The following is a 26,460-nucleotide window of genomic DNA, read 5'->3' as shown; positions in this document are numbered from 1 at the left end:
TAGGTATTCATTATAATTTATACGCGTAAAATTTATGACAATGTAATTGTACACTGTCAGTGGGAGGGACAAAAAATAGGAAAGATTGTGAACAATTTATTTGAAGGTGAAGGTTTGAAATTTTTATAGTGCTTATACGCTTCATAAAGCAAACATGTTTTGGGAAAGTCTGTGTTGGGTGTTTTTTTACCTTATATATTATAAGAGCTCTGACTGAAGATGGATGGCTGTAGGTGCAGCTATTGCAATTTTGTGCACTGTTTTAATTTTGTGTAATGTTGTTTCCGCACTATCGAATGGAAATGTGGATTTTTCAATTGGAAGATTGATCGGCACATCAAAAATGACAACTGACAAAATTTGTCATCTACCATATGTAGTAGGCAGCGGACTATTTTATAATGATTAACTGATCAAAAAATCAAAATAATAAAAATGAACAGTTTCCGATATTGTTGTGGTAAATTTTCGTGTTTAAAGGGGAAAAAATCCAGAAACAGGCAACGGTATACAGACTCTATGGGTGCAGCGAATGGAAAAGAGAAGGGTAACATTAAGAATAAAATTGACCTAGTTGAAAACTGTGACCCTGTATTACCGTACTTAGACAGCGACAGCATTAACGATGAAAAAAGCGAATATGAGTCTAGAAATCTGTGCAGGAATGAGGAAACTATAGAGGATTGTACGCCACATCATTGCAGGAAAGTTATAGGCCCATTGGACGACGGGGATAACATCTCGTTTGAAGATATAACCTTTATTTTGGATTCAGATAACGATTCAAGAGTCGATGCTAACGACTCGAAACTCAAGGTTGAAATGATAAATGGGAGTGGTACAAGAAAATTTAAGACTTTGGTGAAAAAAGCATTTGATAATCCAGCATTTGAACATTGCGAGCCGGAAATATGTTTACAAATGATGAAACAACCAACCATGAAGAGCACAGTTGCTCTCAAAAAGCAGATACAAAACAATGATACAAAATGGGTACAGAGTTTCTTGGAGGAAGGTGGATTATGTTTGCTATTAGACTGTGTAGGCTCCCTGAGTACTGGAAGGGTCAGGCAGTTATCAGATGCCCTACTACTGCTAGAGGTTATACAGTGTGTTAAGGAGGTTGTCAATTGTAAAGTGGGGCTTGAATATTTGATACAGAGTTTGGATTTCACTCAGAAACTGACGTATAGTAAGATTTTAATAGTTTTAATAGTTGTATCAAAATATTAGTTGGAATGTATATAATTAGGGCGTAACTTGAATGTAAGTTCAATTGCTGTCACCTTAAAATTTCCGCCTGTTTATTTTGTCATATACTAGACGCTATAGGAAAAGTTGAAATGCATATGTATATATACTTTCACAATATAAATTCTTGAACAGATTCAGTCACGAAAAGCATTGTTTACTAAATATTTCCGAACCTTCATGACTAAATTTATATGGTAGGAAAATTTATTTACAATACTAATGTGTCTATTTGTCATGTTAATTTTACCTTGCACATGTAGTATATAACTAATTGCATGTCACAGTGACATGAAATATTAGCTGCACGAGTTATGAGCCGAGATATTTTTTTTTTCATCTATAGATGTGTTCACGGCATAGAAATCGTTACAAATGTACTCTTGAAGGCTAATTGTAGGATTCTCCATATAAAATATCCGCGAACAAAGTTTAGGGGTATATAGAAGAAATCGCTCTGTCAGTTTGTCCGTTCGTCTGATTACATCTCTTGTAAAGATTCGGAAATTACACCAGCTTTGTAACAATGCAAAACAGAATTATAACTGAGTCCCCATTTTAGAGTTAATTGAGTATATATCATGTACTATAGATAAAGTCAACCCGCGACCAGATCAAGGGCATTATCTATACTATAATGCTCTGTGTCCGTGAACTAGAACTAGTAAGGATGATTACAGTTGCAATTTTGTTTCCAACCAACGCAAGGTTACTTTAAAGTATGTACCGATATTTATGCATAGTTGATTTTACGGGGAAAGTGATTTCCTTATTTCTCACAAAGACTGTCAAAAGTGATTGATCTATGTTAATTTGCATTTTATGACGTTTTATCAGAGATTTATTTAACAGATTTTTGTACATAAAACAAAAAGTCACGTTAGATTTGATTTTAACTGATGTATTTTGGAAGAACAATATACATGCAATGAATTTACATACATTAGATAGATGAAAAAAATGAAATTCGTTGATACATTCATACGTTCTTATTACAGTTCAATCGAACTCAAGGACAAGAGATATTTATGTATTGCACGAGGACCACGTAGTTAAGTAGATTCGTTTATTACATTCCGTACAATGCATATGTAGAGTTGAAGACCAATATGTTGATATTCTCTAATCATAGTTGTATCGCGTACTGACACTTTTTACACGACCGCAAAAATGCAGTCGTATCATGGCTGTGTCGCCGTCCGTTTCGTCGTCCGCAAACACTTGGTTTTCGTGCAATAATTGAGTAAAAGTTGTTTGATCTTTATCAAATTTTATAACAGGGTTCCCAAAGAGAAAAAGAAAGTTTTGTAATGATTTTGGGGATTATTGGCCCTATCTTTTAGAATAAGGGACCAAAACAACCATTTCATAGAATTAATTATATAATTACAGTAAAAACGTGTGGGTGTTTATATGATATTGTTTCTCATTATTCTATACCACCAAAGAAAGACTGGAATTGATTTTTTGGGGAGCGGGGGGGGGACATGAACAGTTTAGAAATTAGCTTTCACTGATGTCCAGACAATATCTTGACTTTTCGTTAATATGAAAATTTTTAAATTGTATTTCAAGGAGCCATGCCACCAAAGAAGGACTGGAATTGCTTTGTGGGTTAAAAATTGAAACTTTTAGGAATTATGGGCCAAAAGGGTAACAGAAACAAACATTTTCTTTATGTCCGAACAATAAATTGAGTAAACATGAATGGATCACATATCAATTTTACTTCAAGGGGCCATACCACAAAAAAAAGACTGAAGACTGGGATTTTTTTTTAGTTGTGAACAGCGCCAACTTAGGAATGAGGGGCCATAAAGAGGCCAGAAACAAGTATTTTTTCTGATTTCTGGATAATAACTTGGTAAAAGAACATGAATAGCTTTGAAACTGTATCACAAGATACAATACCCCTATAGAAAGGTTTAGAAACCATGAAGACAGTCGATACTTCGATTCTGGTCAAATTTTAATCCTGTGTCAAAATATCAAATGTTAATAAAAATTAAAAGCTGTATCAAGTTGAAAGAATGGTGGTTCATACTTGCCGTGTGAATAATATATCAGTTGGGATCGTGTACATTAATTTTATATAGGTTTTCTATGTGCTCATTTCGACCAAATGCATAGGCGTCAAAATTTCTGCGAAGAAGCCATAGAATGTTTCAACGGGATAAATTTTGTGTAAATATTGCACCATTTCAGTTTCGACTAAATAGAATTTAGTCTGAAAGTATTAATTATAAAATTCTTCAAAGCAACCCCCGCCCTCTCCGCCTCTCAAAATGAAATGCCCTAAACCACAATACTCAGAGTGAATTTTGTATATGTGCAATGCAGTTTGTCAAACTGAAATAAATCTCCCACGGAAGAGTTGATGCTATTTTAGTGATTTATTGAATTCCGTTGTTAATGAAAGCATTTACCATATATAGTCTATAGTATAAGCAGTGTGTTGATTTAGATCAATTGTATTTTGTTTAAGGTTTTAACTCGATTAAGAAATCCTTTTTATTTCGGAAAATTGTAGAACAAACCTAGAAAGTATGATTCAGTTCAACCCCTTGCACAGTAAACAAAAATAAAATAAGTTCTTCATAACACGGAAGTGGTTAATTTATTTTTAGCTCACTTGGCCAAATGAGCTATTGCCATCATCTGGCGTCCGTCGTCGTCGTCGTCCGCCGTCGTCGTCGTTAACAATTTTTCAAAATTATTCTCCACTGACAATACTTGACCAATTGGAACCAAACTTGATATAAATGTTCCTTGGGGTATCCTGTATAGAACTGATGTGGGGATTTTTTCCGTAAAAAAAACATGCCTGTCGTTATTAATTTACATTAAAATACAACATAGGGGTTAGACGGTTGGTTTTTTTTTTGCATATATCTTATCTCCAAAACCGTTAGGTTTAGCCAAATTTTGACATATGGTAAAGTGTTTAGCGTGATGAGATCTATCTGCGGCAAAATTTCACTTTTAACCTGTTAAGCTATGTTGGAGTTGTTGCCCTTTTTCAACGTTTTTTATTTTGCTATTTTTAATGTTATTTCTTTCAAAAATCTTCTCCTCTGACACCACTTGACCAATTGGAACCAAACTTGGTATGAATATTTCTTAGAGTATCTGCATAGATCTGATGTGGAGATTTTTGATCCGTCAAAAACATAGCTGCCGTTATAAAACATAAGAGTCAGATATTAGTTTTACGATTGTTATATCTCTAAAACCGTTAGGTTCAGCCAAATTCTTTCAATTGCTGAAATGATCGTTATTATAAGGGCTACAGAAGTCTTCAGAAATCAAAGTTGTCAAACGACTTCTTGTAAGAGTTATTGCCCTTGAAAGATGAAAAATTACTTTTTACAGTTTTCAGACAATATCTTGAAAAATTTAATAGATAGATAGAAACTTTCACTTGCTGAAATGATCCTCCTGATAAGTCCTACCAAAGTCTTCATAAGTCAATATTTTTGCACAACTTGTTAAATTTATTGCCCTTGAAAGACAAAATTTAACCAATTGAGCGATTCAGGCTCCTTGGAGCCTATTCTTTCTCCCCCCAGTAGTTGCCATTCAGTTAAATTATTTGTTAATAGATACACTGTAAGTTTGGGAACCCATGGTTAAGAGTAAATAAAAATCTAAAAGTATTTCGTGGAGCTTAGGCAATGCATTATTCAATGCGTTTTACAGTAGGCATTCAGGAAACTTCAACTGTAGAGAAAAAAATGCCTTTAGTAATGATATCGACATTCACTTTGCCTTGGACCTTATCGATGTACCTATGCCATCACCTAGCATGATAACCTCTATGAGAACAGCCTTACCCTCAAGGAATATAGATTCAACATCAAATACCACCAGAAATCTTAAATGGAAACACGATAACAAGTGACTAGATCCCCATTACGAGATAATCTAAACATAAATGATCCTGGAAAACCTATAGATAAACCTATGAAACAGTGCCATAAGGCTAATCCTATGTTTAAATTACTACAGCGGTAATCGATTCTCTTTCTATAATTTTCTGATATTTGCTATAACACACAACTTATCTAGTACGAAGGTGACTTGTGTTATAATAGTCTCTCAGTTTCCTAAACAAAGACCAGATGATATAAAGAAATGTGGTATTATGTTTCAAAGAGGATATAATTGTTCGCCCGTCCGTCAACCCGTCACAGGTATCCAATGCAATACAGAGGATAAAATATAAAGGAAGAGACAATGAAGGTGCATGGTTTAGACATTTTTTTTATCATGGTTTCCGGGACTACGTTCCAGGTATTAGTTACTAACAATACACTCTCATATGTTTGTATATGTCTAACAGACTGAATATTGCGATCGGGAACCAGTCTAGACATTTTTCAGTTTATTCAGGGTAACAGAAGATACGTTTACATAGTTAATATATGGATAGCAGTGTTTTATCGAATGTTCCCAGTGAAATGAATTTCGGCAATTCACACTCGGACTTTCTCCCGCCAAAAACGTCACAACTTTGAAATCTATCCGCCGTTCACAAAATTTGAAATTTATGTTGAAAATAGCAAAGAATAATCGAGGAAATCTATATAATCAATTGGTTATCGTGAATAACCAACATATGATCACTCATGCCAAGAACGCGGTAAGATTTAACTCGTGCGCGGACCAAGTTCCGCACACTCGTTAAATCTATGCGTTCTTCGGTACTCGTGATAATATTTTGGTTATTCACTCCTTCCATAAATGTGATGAATTTATTTGACAAAAATCAAGACTGGAAAGGAGTCATGGCCGTCGCCACTATACCTCACCTAAGTTACATGATGTCTCCATAGATGGTTTCCTTCCTTTCATACAAAAACCTCTTGGACTTCATCACATTAGAACCAAACTTTATTCTATACATCTCACTTTACTACACTTCCTTTACAAAACAAGTCTTGACACTCCTGTTTCTGAACCTATCTCATCATTATACAGACTTATTTCCATCATTTTGGATATTGGTTTCCACAGACTCTTTAAACCAGTTTGTGTTTAAGGTCAAGATGAAGAAAAACGATAATTTCTTCCACTACTGTGTGTCGGGTGGTTAACATCCTCCATCACAAAAAAGTTACCAACAAAATTTCCCCATATTTCAAAAACAAATCCATACCAATTATTTCATATTCCTATACTTCACGCATTGCATCCAAAATTGAACCACGCTCCATAAATTGGAATTGTAACTTTAAAGTTCTTATGGATGCCGTGGAGGACTACGCAAGAAAATGGATAAAACGAGAACATGAAGACATTGATTCTCTGTCAGAGTGGTTGAAGGCTGTGAGGTCTTTAAGTTTGAAACGAATTAAAGTTTTAAGTAGGTCAATGAGTGCCAATGCTATATCATTTTTCAAAGACCCCGATGTAGCAAAAACATTGTCTACTATACATGACATATTTGTTGTCGTACCAGCAGGCGAAGCCCATTGTTTTTGTCTGCAAAACGTTTTACATCCAATGTTTATTATCATATCATCAGAGGTAGATGTAGAAAATAAAATAATGGCAGTGATAAGACCTATACTGCTACCACACTCTCCAAAGAAGAGATTGTATAAAACCATAAATCTGTGCTCTCCTCTTTTGTTTGGTCTCTCTACCAAGGACGATGATTGTGATTTACCGTCTATGTACTGGATTCCTAAACTCCACAAGAATCCATACAAACAACGTTACATAGCTGGATCTGCGAAATGTACCACCAAACCTCTTTCAAAACTTTTAACTTCTATACTCACAGCTGTCAAAGAAGGTCTGCAGTCCTATCACAACACTTGCTACTCCCGTAGTGGTATTAATTCAACGTGGATCCTGAAAAATTCGAAAGATCTTTTTGAGACAATCAGTTCCACTATTATCAGAATATAATAACATTAAAACCTATGCTTTTTTCAACACTGTATACTTCTATTCCCCATACTCAGTTAAAATCCCGACTCAAAAACATTATACATCGTTGTTTAAAAAAAAAAAGAAGGATGGTATACCTAGATACAGACATATAGTTTTTGGTAGAGATTCCTCATACTTTGTTAAAAATAATTCCAAATCATCTTCCAAATATACAGAAGAAGATGTTTACAAAATGCTGGAATTTTTAATCGACAACATATTTGTCCAGTGTGGACGCGTTTTTCAACAAACGATCGGCATTCCAATGGGAACAAATTGTGCTCCTCTACTTGCTGACCTATTCCTTCACTCTTATTAGGCTGACTTTATAGCTGATCTGATGCGAAAGAAAGAATATCGTATAGCTAGATCCTTTAATCTCAGTTTCCGCTATATAGATGAAGTATTATCTTTAAACAATCCTAATTTCGGAATTTGATACATCGCATCTACCCCCAAAGAACTTGAGATAAAGGATACTACAGACACTGCGAGGTCAGCCTCATATCTTGACATACACATAGAAATCGATGGTAAAAGAAAACTATTGACTAAACTTTAGGACAAACGTGATGACTTTTTATTCAGAATTGTCAACTGTTGCAACATCCCTTCCGCACCTGCGTATGGAGTGTTCATATCACAACTCATACGTTATGCCAGAGCTTGCCGAAACTACGCAGTCTTTTTGTATCGCGCTAGAATTCTAACATATAGGCTTCTGGAACAGGGTTATGTTGCTACAAGATTGTAGTCATCACTACAGAAGTTCTATGGTCGTCATCATGAACTCGTTGATCGCTACGATGTATCCATCTGCGCCGTGAAAACTGATTTATTCAACGTGTCATAGTTTTCTTTTCCTCTTTCGTCTACCACCGATATGACTTTTCATGAACAACTCGGCGGGTATTTCTAGAAAAGCAGAGGACGCTTACCCTACCGGTGCACTTGGTCCATGCTCCCAGTTTTTAGTGGCGTCCGAGTTGCTCTTTTGCTTTTATTACTTTGTATGTATAATTTTAGTTACTTTATGTTCTTTGTTGTGTATGTCTGTTTTCCATGTCTGGTCTTTGTCCTTGGATTACATTCTTTTGATTACCACTGTAACATTGGTTCCCTTGATTATTCTTCCAATTAATTATCCTATTAGTACCATTCTATTGGATCGCTACAGTGCTTCATCCGCGGAATATATTTGATGTAGACAATTAACATAAACACAGAAGGGAAAAAAACTGCCCAACGATGTTAGAGCTGTCAAATTTGCAAATGTTTGGTCGTTCCATCCGTTGGACCCGAACTCGTGCCACTGTGATATCACCACAGGCATTTAGTCATTGGCCCTAGACCACTCGGCCTACTAAGCTATATCAAAGATAACGATTTCGCTGGCCAGGTGATTCCTCCTCGTATGTTTAGTAAGAGCCACATATATGTAGTTTACCTTTTTATATTTCTTAGATCGTGAGCACTTTACGAAATAACACACGTTTTTGTTTTCAATATTTTACCCAAAATTGAAATGGAATTATCGTTAAATGAAAGCACTTGCCTTGACAGAAAAAAACACGGCATGCGTTGCAAATGTCTTTTTAAGGTAATACGATGAAGTTATCACTGCTTTTGTTATGTTGAAATTTGACTGACATTGTCAAGAAACCACAATACTCATGTCATTTGCTAAGCTGAAAATAAATGTCTTTTCTTGTCGTGAATATATATCCTCCACATAAACTTTATTTATGGAAATATTCTATTTTAGAATATCATTTGGGAATATGGTTTCCAATTTCCTTTTTCATTCACAAATTTATCCATATATGGATATATATTAAAAATCGGAATAGGATTCGATAACTAAAATAAAGAACTTGCAAAAGGCACACCGTCAGAATAACTTTTTTCATGATTATGGAAGGATACTTAATCATAACAAATGTATGCAACTGAGTGTTATAACCGAAAGAACAAAATTAAGAGCGTCGCAAGTGGGTTTCCTTATTTCCACATTTAAAGGACATGGCGCATTTCACAAAAATGTAAATGCAAGAAATGATGACTTCAGCTTTGAAGATTGACATTAAATGTAAACTAAAAAAAAGATAAATAAAAAAGTGCTGTTTTTGGACACAACAAATAAATATTTTAAATATTTTTTGGGCGTTTTTTGTTTTTTGTTTTTGTTTTTTTCAAAAAACATGTTGTCGATTTTACTATTTTAATCAGAATAAATGTCTTGTGAGAGATAATTTAGTTTTACGGCTAAAGTACTTCAGTAGATAATCAACTAATGTGTTTTTCCTTATTATGTAAAACTCCATTAGGGTTTAGATTATGTTACAAATAAAAATTAAATTTACTGTTGAATTTGAGGACATTTCTGGCATAATGTCATATATCTATATGATCTGAGAATTCTGTCTGACTCTGGTGATCAGTTTATTGCATTGTTGTCGAATTTCATGATCACGTATCTCTAAAAGACGTGCCTTGTAAGTTTCAGAATTCTGCGTTATATTATTCTTCTACCAATGAAGAAAACAAGCTAATGAGATAACTTAAAATATAAGATTCAGAAAATGGCAAAATATCAACATTTACAATTTTTAACTACAATAATTCATACAATGGTCCTAATAAGCGTAAATTTTCACGTGTGAATTTTTTATTTGAACTTTACCTAAAATTCATGCTAGAATACTTGAATTTTAGTTTAATGTAAAATATAAAACTCTGCCATCGCTTTTATATGCACATACCGTTACATATTGCACATTTTGATGAAGGGCAATATTCGATTAGTTGCTTTTAAATATAACCTCGAGAATGTAATAAAAAATTTTTCATTCCACTTATTTTTTTAAGCGTGCACTGGCTAACACTTCCATAGCTTACATTTTTACTTAATATATTAGGAAGTAATGGCTGCACTGTCAACGCAGTGATTCATGACTTAAGACTTGATCACAGCGAATGGTGAAAATGTGATCTAATATCCGGTAATAATTATCCACTCCTGAAATAGAATTGTATCTTACTTACATAGGTTAACTATTCGTCTATCAAGCCTGAAGTCTAATTACGTTTTGTTCATCCAAGAACAAGGCATGATGAAGTGTCCTCAAGGGACAGCTTTATAAAATTGATTTTAACAAGGCCGTCGTCAGTTAGTATGACTTGATCAATGATCTGTAAGCTAATATATATGTTCCCTATTGTTGACAGAATCAGAATTAGTTACTATGATTTACAAGAGACAGAGACGTTGGTGGCTGCCCTCAGTTATCGGCAAATGGATGTCTGTTTTATTTTCCGGGTTACTGTCCTCGGATAGTTACCACGGGATGGCTACTCGTTGGTGATTGTCTGGTGTTGAGTTCGATTGGTAGTAAAATAGTGAATAAAAGGGGGAAAGGGTCTAAATGGAAAGGTATAGAAATATAGACTTTACATCGGACTGTAAAACCAGGATTGATTCGAACTATAGTGAAAAGAACAGTTGTACTTTATCATAGTTCATATACAATGATGATATCTACAAATAGTAGATACTTCATCGGGAAAAGAATGAGATTACAATGCGACTAAATTTTATCGTGATCAAATTGAGGGCGACCATGGTGACAATAAAGGCATTTATTTTACTATTCCCCGAGCGTTTAAACATAATACGTAAAACCAATAGCTATGGGTTGGTGTTATATACTTAATTGCAACCATGTAAAAAATTGTTATTGGCAAGGAATATTTTGCTAAGACATATGTTGCGAGTTTACAACTTGAAAATAAGGGAGCCCTCGTCACGCTGGAACAAGGGCAAAAATTATTTCACATGATTGTCATATGAATTGCACATGAATGTATAAGGAGCAAAGTGAAAATAGGATTCACGTCTCTTTACCTTGTTTTGAAGAAGTGCGTTGAGGTTAAAAATGGTGCTAGAATAATAATAAATTGGTATGAGTGTGAAACAATAATAAAAATAAGGTTTTGTTTATCCTTTATAAATTTATAAAACAAAATTATATACTACAACAGCTCCAAATAACTGTTTTTAATTTAAAACGATGATTGATGTAAAGTATAAATCAACATGTGCATGTTTTTGTCTGTCTGAATCACTCGCATTTCATCACTTCTTTTAATTTTATCTTTATTGCATGAATTGAATGTAAATTAGTCGTGCGCGTAATTCCCCTTTGTTTCATTTTAAACAGTATGTTCTCGTAGCTCTTTCCTTGTTTGGTATTATCCTTTAGCAGTGATTGCATGCATAAAATCGATCGATATTATATATATATCCTCTTTTTAATCTTCATTGTTTTTATTCTCCGTTTTCCGTCCATGATTCTCTTCTAATTTGCATATTCATGTCTCAAGCCTGTTGTCTATATAAATCACAGTTTCGTATTCAGAAGACGGCTAGTAGATATGGCGTTTGTCAATCAAGTAGTTATTTAATGGATCGATTTTTGCGATATTATATAAGGAATGTTACAAGATTAACAAGAATCTGTTTTTGTCTCTTCGATTCATTGAATTTATTATTGTATTAGAAAGATCTATGATTTGAAATCAATGTGACAGTATTCCAGCGAAGACAAAATTTCAACTCATCAAAGTCAGTAATGTAGTAAATCGGTTTGTCGGTTCATCGCTTGGAACGAGGAAATCACTAATACCATTGATAATAGAAAGCAATCCAGTCATTGATAATGAAGAGGCTTTCCAAGCAAAGGTCCTGTTTCTACCAGGAAAACGAACATGTTAAAAATCAAACATCACTTTCAGATGTGGAATCAGACATAGATGATGATAGCCAACCCCGTAAAATACAAAGATCAAACTCGGAAACGAACTTGGCTGATATAGCAACAGACTTATTCCTAGCTCAGTCTTGTGTGTACTTACTACGACATCCTTCAGTAATTAACTTTTACCGACTCAGAAAAAAATTACGCAGTGAAGACAGGAGATGGGTTCGAGACTTTTTGAAACGAAATGGTTTAGAACTTTTGTTTGAATGTTTAGACAATCTAGGAAAGTATTCGGGTCAATTTTCTACTCTTGTTTTACGACTGGAATGTGTTATGTGTATCAAAACAGTGATGAATTCGTCAATAGGACTTCACTATCTAAGTCGGCCTGTGTATGCTCCTAAATTCGCTACAGGTGATTCTTTGTTGTCATTAGAAAATGCATATGTTTTCGCTTCTTTTCTATCAATCACTTTCAGCTGCAGTGTAATGTTTTTGTGTTGTGTTAATTTTCAATTGTTGTAAATTGTTATATGCTTGTAACTGGTGCATTGTATCCCAGTATATTTTCATATAAAAATAAGGTTGTTGTCATTATTTTTTGTTTGATATTTGTATATGTTTGTCTGTCCTCTGTGTTGTTCTGTTCTAATTTATGAACTCGATAAGTTCTATTTGCTTTGTTTTGTCGACGTTATTTAACCGTTTATTAAGGCATTCTACAAAACAGTATTGTGTAAAAGCCGAATATTTATTACAAGATTTGCTCTTTAACATTATATTTTTATTCATTTTTGTGCATTTATGTTGCATTTTTATCGTTTAGTCTTTGATGAAGCGATTCATTTTTTACTACTTAGCTTAGAAAGAAAAGTTATTTTGTTAGACGTTACGCGCGATGTTGTAAGAGTAATCAAGGGAACCAAGGTTATAGCGGTAATCAAAAGAATGTAATCCAGGGACAAAGACCAGACATGGAAAACAGACACACGCAACAAAGAACATGAAGTAACTAAAATCATACATACAAAGTAACAAAAGTAAATGAGCAACTCGGACGCCACTAAAAACTGGGAGCATGGACTAGGTGCACCGGTAGGGTATGCGTCCTCTGCTTTTCTAGAAACACCCGCCGAGTTTCTCATAAAAAGTCAAGTCCGGGGTAGACAAACGAGGAAAGGCAAACTATGACCCGTTGAATAAATCAGTTTTCATGGCGCTGATGGATACATCATAACGATCCACGAGTTCATGATGACGACCATAAAACTTTTGTAGTGATTACTTCAATCTTGTAGCAACATAACCCTGTTCCAGAAGCCTATTAGACTTCTAGCGCGATACAAAAAGTCTGCGTAGTTTTGGCAAGCTCTGGTATAACGTATGAGTTGTGATATGAACACTCCATACGCATGAGCCGAAAGGGAATTCATTGAATACTTGGCGTATATGGCTAGAATAATGTCCAATAATCGCAATTTTCGTTCAAAAGAACCGTTTTCTTCTGTATTTATTTTGGTATATGAGGACATTGAAGATAAATAGCAAATATTAGGCAAATATTTCACGTTTAAGCTTAACGGTTATAACTTTTTGAATTCGACTTTTTTCAGCTTCCCCCACGTAACACTTTTCATTTATCACATATACTTAACTATTATTGTCAAAGTAACTACCAAATGATTGTGAAACTTATTGCCTTATCAAACAAGGAGGTTTTGGTAGTCAAGGAGGTTCTGGTAGTCATTTTAGTAACATGCTGTGATGGTGTTGTGATGTCAAGAAATAATCCGTCCCGTATAGAAAAAGGAAATGTGTTCCGTAAAAAATTAAAATGCAAACTGATTGTAGAAGCAAAGGACGAGGGTAATAATTTTACCGCTAAATAAATATTATTTTGCTAAAATTTATAATTACTTGGAGATGTAAGGTTTTGAAATATGAGCTATTTTACTGAGACTTACAGGATTGTCGCACTTTCAATTTTGATCAAAAATACTTGACTTACTGAAGTTAGCAGCTTTGGTTTGTTTAGTAATGCTCATTTACGGGTTTAATTTCGTGATTTTTAAGAATGTCATTTTCCTCAATTTTGATCATAGCATCGTCACTTTTTCGGAGTAATACAAGATTTTCCCACCAGCTAAAAAGACGTTTTCCCTAATAGGTTGCGTTGCTGATAATTCCGATGTTATGTTACTCTTTCACGTACGAACATCGTGCGTAATGTCTGAACATGCCGTGAAAGGTCTAAGGGAGATCATTCATTTCCTGGGTTTTTAACTCTACGCACAGCCCATTAATGTATGTAGTTATATTACATCAGTCACATGCATCGCAAACATGTCTATAGACGTACTAGAATATAATGATTTAAATCTTTACCATTTTACCATTTTCTTTTAATTTTATTTTAGAGGTCTTTTGTTATCATAAAATAATAATTTTAGGGGGTTGATTGTTAGGACAAAAATCTTTGCCTCAAGTGTTGTGCTTTTAGCTAATAGCATGCAAACTTTGCATGTAAAGTAATTTAGTATCATAAAACTTGACAGAAGGGAAAGTCTTCGAAATATTAAATTTATGTTTATAATTGGTGAAAGACAGTTTGTATGTTGCTTTACAATGTTTTGTTAATACAAAAAATCGTATTAGAATTTGTTCGATTTCTGTATGTTTTCTCGAATTTTATTGATGGTAAATTATAATTTGACATACCACAGACTAAATACATGCACTATAATTATCTTACAGATAGTTATATTCTGGTGAATGCATGGACACTTTAGTTTTTCAACATTGACACGAACGAAACCTTTCTGAATCTCGCATTTGTTTATAAAACTATTCAATCAACTTACGTAACTTTCTGAATTAGGCTGTGACATCTCTTCTCAAAGGCCAAGTTATCCAGAACCTGACGGTTTAGATACACAAATAAAATCACAGGCCAATCAGCATAAATGATTGACAACGTTCACTGGACGTAAATGAAATGTGTTGCTTTGTGTTATATATGACTTATTTTCAACCATTGTCCTCTGTATGTTCGTTGCTGGGCATTTGTATATAAAATATTCTTTATTTGACATCTATATCCCTCCATTTCATTATTATCACCATTATACCTTTTTGTGGTAAAAGCAGAAATATATGCTTTTAATTTAAAAAAAAGTAGTCTTACGAACAGGACTTTTAAAGAATTATATTTGAAAAAGATAAAATAATTTAAAAAAGCAATTTCATTGGAAATTTGAAGAACTTTGAAGAACATTCAAGGTTGGTAATTTAAAACAGTGATCCACTAAAAATATCCCAGAATTTTATGTTTCTTATTTATTTCATCTTATGGGTCGGTTAATGAAAATCAGTTGACACTTGATATATATATTGTAGTGAAATATATCTTTACTTTCTATAATAATTTAAAGAGTTCTCTCCCTTTTATAGGTTATGTAATCACACGTAGAAAAACTTAAAAAGGGGGAAATCAATGCCGGAATAAATTAAATAACGACAGGAATCAAATGCAACAAAAAAATAAGCACCTCGTACTCTGTCATAACTTGACAGCACATACAGGAGTATCGATTCTTACTTGCTACTTCCATATCGTGAAGGAGCAAAAATAAAAATGTAATCATTATAACCCTAACGCAAAAAAACAGAGTATGTCTTCTGGTCAGGTGGTTTTATGATTTTGAAAGACAGGCCTATTTGAAGAAAAAAAATAATTATTCAAATCTCGTTAAATTTCAATTTTGTTTCGACGAAATGTATAAGGTTTCTCATTTTATTTGGTAATATTTACATTTAGACTTACTCATAGTACTTGATAACACTCTCACAAATGTAGACCATCACTGCACATGAGAGCTTTTCACAATAATGTGACTCAATTTTGTCAATTTTACAACAAAATTTAATTAATTGTTTGGATTTCCATTATAATATTATTTTAAATAGTGTTCTTGTGTTATTGAAAATTATTTTGAATGATTTGAGTTTAGTGTCCCTTTTACTATATCCTTTGTGTTTAATTTTGGTTTGAAATTTCTCAGAATAGATGTTTTAAATGATCGTATGACACGTTTAATTGCTGAACACATCTAACTACGCAACCAAACTTACAGCCTTCATAAGTAATAAAACGGAATGGTAGTTGATTTTCTTGAAATTAAGTTATATTTATCACCAGAATCTAGAGAGCCGTGACCGATCATTTACAAACATAAGATATGAAAATATGTTCCAAATCGTGTTCAGTGACATTGCTATGACCTTAGGACGCAAACACAAACTAAGATTAACTATAATCCTGAAAATGATAGAAAATAGGGTACATCTTTTGGTGGAATTTTAAATATTACAGACATCAACTCGTTTTATCTGTGTATGTTTAGACGGTGCGTTATTTTTGTGTTGTCTAATAATTCTTTCCAAAAATTCAATTATTTGAATTATATTTCTAGGAAAATTTCAATTCAATCTCTACTTCTTACGGGTGTCATCAGCTCTATTTCTTACAAGTAAACTCAAAGTGTCATCAGTTTTACTTCTTACGAGTAAACTCAAAGTGTCTACTTCTTACGAGTAAACTCGAAGTGTCATTGGCTTTACTTCTTACGAATAAACTCAAAGTGTCATCAGCTCTACTTCCTACGAGTAAAATAAACGTGTCATCAACTCTACTCCTTACGAGTAAACTCAAAGTGTCATCAGCTCTACTTCCTACGAGTAAACTCAAAGTGTCATCAGCTCTACTCCTTTAAGTTTGTAACTTAATTAAAGAAAATAATTCCCGCATTGCTACTCCTGGCTAAGTATTCACCCTGCTGTCTGTTTCCTTGATTTGTCAGTATATTTATCCAAATTTTTGCTGTTTTCTTAAATTGTATACAATTAGTTATAAATTTTCCGACATGATCACATTCGTTATTTGACGGAATTGTGTGATCCATCTTCCGTTCGAAGTAAACTATCGTAAAAATTCTTGTTATTTTAATAATTAAGCAATGTAGATAAAACATGCATTTACCGCTGTTTCTTTTGCCTTTTTTAGTTATTGTTCCTGAACTATACGGAACAGCACGCTTTCAGGTTTTTAGCTGCCTGTAAAGTTCACTTGAAATTCGTATAGACTTCCAATGGTGTTCATAACAAAGAATAGACTAACTTTTTAAAATCACCCAGAGTTATCTTTTTGGAGCGGTTTGCTTTGGTGTAAGCATAAAAAAAGTTATTTAGTTCAGGAATCCACGTATTGAATGTACGCACATGGAATTTCCTAACATACGCTGTTTCGTCTACTAGAATGAAAATTAAAACTATTTTTTTATGAAACGGAATAACTACCCTATAGTCTTTCAAATTGACTTAAATGAACGATTTGATCCATCCAAATATCGCCTATGTATGTTACGTTTACTGAATTTCCGATAGAAAAGACATCCATGGGTTTCCGTAATTAGCTTTATAAGGTTTGTGTAATGATACGTTATAGGACCGCACCTGATACAGTCGGTTTTACAACGTTTTTATATCTTCTCTACGGTTATTGTTTGTTACCCGTGCAGTTTTTCTCAAATCTGTCTAATGAGCAAAATGGCGGATTACCATCGTCTAGGTAGTTATTTTATTCAGAGAAACACTTTGGCCGCAGTCTTGTAAGACTGTGATGATGTATTGTATTAATGGATCATGTTATTGTACATGCATTATAATTTTGTGCGTAATTATTGCATCATATCGACAAAATATAATAAAAGATAAATCATGGATATGTAAAGCCATGTTAAATTTCAGCATATACGTGTATGGTTAAATTTTTGTATTATAAATTGACATAATGGGGAAACTAAAAGAGTTTTCACAATTACAAGTCTATTAATAGTTAATAGTAAACAATAAATTTGATAATTTCCAAAGGAAAATCCTAGATCCTAGACTTAAGGGCCTTTTATCATACGCTGAAAACAATACCAGCTGATTGCATTTTAAATTTGTTTACTGTGAACGTACTATTATTCGTGGGGTACCAATTTTTGTGGTTTTCATGGGTAGCCCAAACCACGAAATTTGGTTCCTAACGAATTAGAAAATCCCACTGATGTGTATACCGCAACCTCAGAACCACGAATTCAAGAATCCATTGACTTGTGTTTCTTCCCTAAACCACGAAAATTGGTATCCACGAATTAAAGTACTTTTACTGTATTGTATATCTGATGGTGACAATTGGTATTAAGTAAATGTTTTCAATGAAAATTAACTTTATTGCATGTGGAAGAATACAGAACAAAGAATTTTACAGACCCACAATCGATAAGAAATATTCAAATATACACAGACTTATTTTTTTCAATAACGAAATAAAATATCAATGTATGAAGATTGAACCTTATTAAAAATTTATTATCAGTTTTTTTATAAACCAGACTTTATCTATATATTGACTGTGTCTGAGCAGGAGTTAAGTTCAACGTCCCCTCAATAGAAAGATATTGGCAACATCTCAGTGATTTTTTATATATTTTTTTATATTATTGAAAACAATTGAAATGACCTGACATATGAACTACTGAAAAGTGTGTTTGTCATTTGATATTAACTCTCATTCGGTAGTTTGTTATAGAACAACATGAAGAAATATTTCATTATCGATTTTCCCTATTTTCTTGAAATTCATCAAATTGAATTATTAAGTGTTCTGTGACTTGAAGTTCCATTTATTTTTGAACTAAGAGAATGACGATCAAGGTTCAGCCAAAAGTAGTTGTTAAAATCATCGTAAATTATTTTGCCAAAAACCTTTGCACCGAATACGAATTGATATAAATGAAGGCATTTTAAACATTGTCTTCCACTCTAGAAGTTAGATATCTTTACCCTTGCATTACAACCATTCTAAAATCACACCAATCCAGGTAGCTATAATGTAGCCATTGCGTCACAGGACACCGCATCCATTCTCAACTTTCATCCCTGGGGCTTCATTCAATTTAGAAAATATGTGATGGATTTGCATTATTTGCATTATCGCACATTTCATTAATTTCTTTCGTTTACACTTTTACATTTTGTGTTTTGGTTGCATAAGAATTTCTGATTTTATAAATAGAAAAGGAACAGATATGGTGAAACTCAACAAATGCACCATCGTATACTCTTTTCATAGAAATAGTTAATACTTACAGAGATCACTAGAAGGTCTTCAATGACTATAAACATATCTTTGAGTAAGCTCTGAAAAGCCATAACAACAAAAGGAATGAAATCCATGGTAACATAACGATGACACTTCTTTACAATAAACTTAAAAGTCAAATAACAACAATAAAATAAATGATAAAATCATAGAAATAACTGAAGTCATTTTTGCATACCCTAAGTAGTATATTTTTTTATAGAAAGAATGGTTCTCTGTCTATTTGTTTGTCCTTCTGTCAGCTTGTCTTTCCACCTGCCCGTGATTAGAAACATTAATGTTGTTGTAATAACTATCGTAGAAAAATAAGGATCCCCGTCGGTACCAAACTGCAATATTTTTAAGAATTATTGTAGTAGATAAAACCGATGGTACATTATATTTTTTTATAATTTATATGACATGTTCAGTTCTGTTCAAATCGAATAACTTCCAATGATGTTGATATTTTTTTCTCTCATCGCATTGCATTAATTGGAACATCATGTATTTTAAGATTTTATTTGAAAGATCCGATAAAAAATGTTATAGAAAACCTATAGTATCAAATTTTCAGTATTTATTAGACACACTCTTCAGTCAAGTGATGTTTGTTGGACATTGCTGTGGTCTGTAGATTCCTTTTATAAACTGATTTATTCAACGGGTCATAGTTTTCCTTTCCTCGTTTGGCTACCCCGGACTTGACATTTTATGAGCAACTCGGCGGGTGTTTCTAGAAAAAGCAGAGAACGCTTACCCTACCGGTGCACCTAGTCCATGCTCCCAGTTTTTAGTGGAGTCCGAGTTGCTCATTTACTTTTGTTACTTTGTATGTATGATTTTAGTTACTTTATGTTCTTTGTTGTGTATGTCTGTTTTCCATGTCTGGTCTTTGTCCATGGATTACATTCCTTTGATTACCGCTGTAACCTTGGTTCCCTTGATTACTCTATCAAATTAGTTGTTTGTTTAGTTACAGTATTTGCCTCCTCAAGTAATGTTACAGTTGGTTTATATATAAAAACTAATGTCTGTCATCAATTTGTTATATAATAACTTTGAGAGTATATGTAAAAGTCTTTAAATGATTGTACAAACGACACTAAATTGCGTGGATTTCGTACTTTGATTAGTTCTCGAATTCTTTTCACAGATTATATGTGTAATGTTTATGATAAATATAGTCAACTTCTATCCACAGAATAATGCATTATATTAATAAGTCACTATATTACAAAACTGATACTCACAAAATATTTGGTCATTTGTTTAATAAGAAACAAAATAAAAGTACTGTTAGTAATTACCTTATGTTTCCATCGTATAATTGATTGCTATCCGGGGGGTTGGGGATGGGGGTCACTCAATTTTAGATCTGAAAGATATTTAATATTCAAATAAGTGATAGTGAGTTTTAGTAACATATAATTTTAGTTATGATTTCCTTGACCATATTGTATAAAGTGAAGTGCATCAAATAATCAACAGTTTCTAAGTAAAATGGTATCTTCTTATGCTATTTGAATATATTGTGCAACTGTGATTTTTATTTTGTTTTTGCAGCACTTGATACCAACAATGTAATGGTGAAGAAACAAGTCTTTGAACTGTTGTCAGCACTATGTGTATATTCCAAAGAGGGTTACCAGTTAACCATAGAAGCTCTGGATAGTTTTCGGGTAAATAATTAGTCCATTGAAAAAAAATCAATTGGCGATACTAGGAAAACTATACCAAATTATCAAAACAAACAATTAAATAAAACATAAATCTTACATGGAAATAATACGTTACCCAAAATAAAACAACAAAAACGAACAAACAAACAAACAAAAACGAACAAACAAACACATACACTAGCAAAAATACAAACATAAACATAATGACTCTTCTGGCTCTAAATATGACTGTCCTCCGCAGAACCATAATCGAAATCAAAATGTACTTTGATTTCTAACCTGAAATTGTTTTCATGGTTCAGATTTTATACAGAATAGGACATATTTACTTCCAATATGAATTACATAGGACATTGTTTCAGGCAGATATTTAACAGTTGATACAAGATAATAATGAGCGGTTTATTGATGATTAGTAACTGTATCATTTCTTTTATGTAAACGTAAAAATAACAAAAAGATTGCAACCTAACGAAAGAATACGTATTTGCAAAGGAAAATTTTGTGTTTACATGGTCAATGTTGAGTATATTTGCAGTGAAGATGATAAAAATCTTAAACAACAAATAGGTAGGAAGAGCAACAATTCTATGGGCATCACATCGTTCTTATCGATTCCTATTATATACTATGTTCTTATCAACCATATTTTTACTGTTACATAGACATGTTGTAAGCAACTCTACAGATTTTACAAAAAGCAAGTTTAACTAGGGCACTTGTCTCTGAACTTATCGTTCCGTCGATAATTCACCAAACTTCCGTGATATTTCATCATGAATTATCTTTAAATAAGAGACATTCTACATGGTGCACTATATATTCTCCAGACATGTTATAGAGAATGATTTCTTTGACGAATTTAAGAATTTCTTGCATTGGATGTTCGTATGTATATAAACAAATGATTTGTTTATTATTTTAGACGCTCAAAAGACAGAGATACAGGTTTAGCTTAATAGTGAATGAATTAAAGACAGCGGAACTGGTCCCTTACAAAACTACACTGGTTGCCTTCATAAACTGTATATTGGTGGCAACAGAGGAATTAGAGGATAGAGTTCGGGTCAGAAATGAGTTTATTGGTGAGTCTTTTTCTTAACCGTACTAGAAATGAGTTGATATTGATTTCATCACTCAAACGTGCTTAAAATAATTTATTATTGAGTTTTCTATTCAAATATACTTCAAATCAATTTATGGCACATCCATTGCTCAAACGTGCTAAAAATTTGTTTATTGGTGTGGTAATTACTCAAACGTGTTAGTAGCAGTATAACAATTACCAGTATCAAACATACTGAGGTTTTAACACTATAGAAAACCAAACTTTAGTCTCAATTAAACTCAATTTCGTGTTACTCTGTTTTCATAAAAAAACAATGAACGAAACAAAATCTCCTTTTTGTTCAAGTGACTGGTTCTAACGTTGCTGATTAGAGCTAGCTTACTCTTTGAAATACGTATAGCGCATACTGAAATTTACAATACAATGTATTTGTATAATTGATTTCTGTATTCACAATTACCCAAGGGCTGGTATTTTACCATAAACTAGCATTTATGTCGATTGTTTTACACCGTGTGAAGGTGTACATAGATAACGGTGGAGAGATAAACTTGAGCAGACATGACTTATTTCCGTTCTGGCATGGCAGTAGCATAATAGTTTTGTTTATATTGCAAGACGAAAGATAATTAAGAAATCGACCTAATGAGTAGTGTGCGCAAAAATTAGGCATGACTTGAGGCAACTCCAATAAACATGTTTAGTCAGTACCCGGCTGTGTTATATTTCAATATAGATGTTAAAAACTAATAAACTTTTATTTTACTAGTTTTGCTTTTTTATTTTGTTGTTTTACTCTAACGGATTCAACGGTGAAAGATCTTTATCAACTGAAAGATACATTGAAATTATGTGTCGTATGATTGTAACTGAATTTATTTCTTGGAAACCATGACATGGCAAAGAGAATCTTAGCTTCCACTGCGCACACAATTCATAATTTTAGCTTATGTTTGTCAAGATTGCGGTCTCCGTTTAGAAATAGCTAAAATATATAAAAGTCAGATATTCTTAACGGTGTAAAATGAATTTCCTAGTTTTACGTTTTTGCTTAAAATTGTTGAAGAATAAAAGTAGCCATATGAAATGTGTAAATCAGAAGCAGCGATAAATTAAGTCGACAAACATCAGGTACTAGTGACATTTTATGTTCTTTTCTAAAACTTTTTCAAATATAACGTTTTCTTTTAAGGGCTGAATTTAACTGATATTATCCACAAACTTAGAGATGAAGACGATGAGGATCTACAAATACAATGTGATGTGTTTGAAGATGAAAAACACGAGGATGACGAGGAGTTGGCAGAACAGACACCAGATGGCATTGACATCACTGATCATCATAAGATATTCACTGCTATATTTCATAAGGCAAGAGAGAGAAAAATGTATATTATTTATTATTATATTGTCTTTATGTAAAAGTTGTTTTTTCTGCATCTGAACTTGAAAACCTTTTTTCGATGATCAGTTCCTTGGTCGAAGCCACAAGCGTATTTGAAGAAGTTACTTTTTGAGTTAGGCTGTATTTCGTGGAATAGAAACTTTTCATCTTTTGAAACTTTAATTCAGTAATTTTTTTATGGATGTATATTATCTTCTGAGATTATTTTGTGTTTTCCTCTTATTTGATATAACAATATTTCAACTAAAATTTAACTTTAGGCTAAAAACTGCGACTAATTCTATTTGACTTATAAAGGGAAGAAACTCCTATAAGGAGTGTTTTGTACCACGACCTAGTTGAGTATATTATAGAGCTGATTATTGGTTTCAATTAACAAATCAAATCTTTCTACTCATAGTTTATTCCGAAATGTTTAAGAACTGCATGAAAAAATTTTTTTTTTCACGTTTCAAGAGCCATAAGGAACCGTACAACTTTGCCTCATAGAAAGTCATAGGCTTTATCATAAAGATTATTTCGTAAGGGGAAGTTTTGAATTAATTATAATGGTTTTCTAAATAAAGTGTAAAAAATGCAAAAAGTTATATTTTGCTTTCAAGGGCAATAATCATATTATGGAGTCGGCCTTCAACTTTGTCTTGGGGGATTTGAGGAGCTCTTTGAAGCAAATGAGGACTGCTATCTTTATTTTTCTCTACCTCTAATAGTTTTTAAATTACATTGAAATAAGTGACTATATTCTTATATCCTATAATTAGACACGAAAGACGGCGTACGCCAAGTTAGAACAATGTGAGATAGATATCAAACACCATCGCGGATATATCGATAATTTAATCGTGAAGTCCATTCTCTACAGTTTATGTTACCTTGCCATGCTTTTGAACATACTAAGAAATGAAAGTGATATTTTTCACTTTAAAAGACTTGTCACTAAAACAAAACAACTATTATAGCTAAGTAATGCGAATTCGTTGTCTGTGTCATTAATTGTCCTAAATTAAACAATTGAGGTTACTTCCATTACACCGAAAGAAAGTCCTAGATTTTACTGTTTTGACATTTTACAATATGTGGAAAAAAGAGCGAAAATGTTAAGATCACAAAGGGTCATGAAAATACCCAATCAACATAAAATTGGTATAATGCTTGATAACAAAAGCTTTCTAGAAGCTTTATACCCACTAGAAGTTGTATTATGTCAGGACTAAGTCATAAAATGCAGTTTATTATTGCATTCTCAGTGGGCATAAACGGAAGTAATTATCGCTTACAAAATTACAGCACATCAATAACAAACGGAACGAATTCAATTACACTGTAGCCATTGAATGATAGGGCGCAGATAGTTATGTTACCATTATATGAAAAAATGATTAATTTGTTTTGTATTAATTGACTACATTTAAGTCAGGTTTTTCCGCGATTTATAATAATTTTTATTGAATTGAAGACTTGGCTTTTACTAATCAAATTTGAGGATAATTACTGTTTTAAAACATAGTTCGTGGTTTTTTTAAATGACATTTTGTAAAAAAAGTGTATAAAATATTTATAAAACCCATTATCTAAGGTCTTATAGTGCAGTTAGACTTTTTTTATTTATCTTCACATTTTTTTTCTATTTTAGGTGTATAATACTCCACAAGCAGATACATTTCTTGGTGTTTTACAATCACTTATACAGATAGACCCAGAAAATCCTGTCAGGTTTGTTTAAAGCTTTTAGTGCATTGTTCTACAGTGTAGTTTGTTTAATACATATCTATCAATGGGAGTATTATACTATATTTTATTCTTATTCTAATTTTACTCGTTACGTTGTTGAAGACTTTAAGGTTTAGTGTAACGGAAAAAGATCGTGCACACTTTAACATCATACAAACATTAAATGACAACTTACAGAAAACTATTAGCAAATAAGACAGACAATGTTTAATTCGACATTAGATGTTTAAGGAGTTGGAGGAAAGATGGAAGTGTAAACGTTAAATGAATTATTTGCTTAAATTTAAAAAAAAAGGAACATTCCAGAATTTATCTATATGAACTTTTCATTTCAGTGACGTCCAGTGGACTTTGATTGAATCGTCAGTCAGAAAAGCTGTATTAATCGATAAGTCATATATTGGATGTGACCTTAAATCTTTAGTTGTGAATCCATTTCAAAAACAAACTACATCAAACGGAGTCACATGTTCTAAGTCCGTTCAAACGGAAGAAGTTGAAATTGTGGTGGATAAAAAAGACGCAGTAATCACATCTCCTTCAACAGGCGAAAATGAGCTGATAAAAACAAACCAGATTAACAAAGATGTGAAAGATGTTAGTAAAACGTCCAAAGTCAACGGTCATTTAAAAGGTAAAAACAACCATCGATCTGATGATGAAGAAACATACGAATCGTCTGCTTCACCTCCGTCATCCACGTCCAGCTCAGATAGTGAAAACGAAGTTGACCAATCAAATGAAGGAAAAGAAGTTTCTAATCATATTGATTTCAATTCTAATAGTGCAAAAGACGGCAATGAAATTTCTGGACAGACTTCTGTTTCCACTTCATTACCCGGGGAATTTACTCCCAACACACCGCCTGCTGCCCCATGTATCCCGGTGCCTCCCCCTCCCCCACCTGCACCTGGATATTCAGGAATATTCCCATCACCTGCTCCACTTCCTATGCCAGGAGTACCACCACCTCCTCCACCGCCCCCACCTCTACTAGGGGTTCCAGGGATACCCCCTCCCCCACCTGCACCTCCTATGCCAGGAGTACCGCCACCACCACCAGGAATACCTGGTGTTCCACCTCCACCAACTCCACCGGGTATACCAGGAGTTCCTCCGCCCCCACCCCCACCAGGAATACCTGGTGTTCCACCTCCACCACCTCCACCGGGTATACCAGGAGTTCCTCCGCCCCCACCCCCACCAGGAATGCCTGGGGTTCCACCACCACCTCCTCCTCCACCGGGTGAAGGGAGAATCAAAGCTGTACCTGCACCACTGACTTTCTCACAGTCATTGCCGGCTACAAAGGGAATCTGGACACCAACGCCAAAACATAAGATGAAAACTTTTAACTGGACTAAAGTACCAGCTCATACTATAGCATGTAAGTCAAATAGTTTTATTATAATCTAATTCACATCATGCTAATTAAA

At 33.4% G+C, this 26,460-nt stretch overlaps 1 protein-coding gene across 8 annotated transcripts in view; it reads left to right on the top strand.

Annotated features, from left to right (window-relative positions):
* LOC148604611 (inverted formin-2-like) overlaps positions 1-26,460 on the top strand; it is a 47,515-nt gene that overhangs the window by 11,007 nt on the left and 10,048 nt on the right. For 7 of the 8 annotated variants that reach the window (XM_088547474.1, XM_088547476.1, XM_088547475.1 and 4 more), the window contains 5 exons: positions 20,704-20,819; positions 21,745-21,904; positions 23,081-23,259; positions 24,927-25,006; positions 25,360-26,411. In XM_088547474.1, the coding sequence (XP_088403600.1) occupies positions 20,704-20,819; positions 21,745-21,904; positions 23,081-23,259; positions 24,927-25,006; positions 25,360-26,411 (1,587 nt within the window). Of the gene's footprint in view, positions 1-155; positions 1,193-20,703; positions 20,820-21,744; positions 21,905-23,080; positions 23,260-24,926; positions 25,007-25,359; positions 26,412-26,460 lie in introns of those variants that run through there. The other variant, XM_088547471.1, reaches the window with a different exon arrangement.

This window comes from Perna viridis, chromosome 10, assembly GCF_037379345.1.
Source record: "Perna viridis isolate PV_CMFRI_1.1 ecotype Kerala chromosome 10, ASM3737934v1, whole genome shotgun sequence".
In the NCBI taxonomy this organism is placed as follows: Eukaryota; Metazoa; Mollusca; class Bivalvia; order Mytilida; family Mytilidae; genus Perna; species Perna viridis.
Note: the sequence above shows the minus strand (reverse complement) of the source record. Positions and strands in the feature narration are given on the sequence as shown.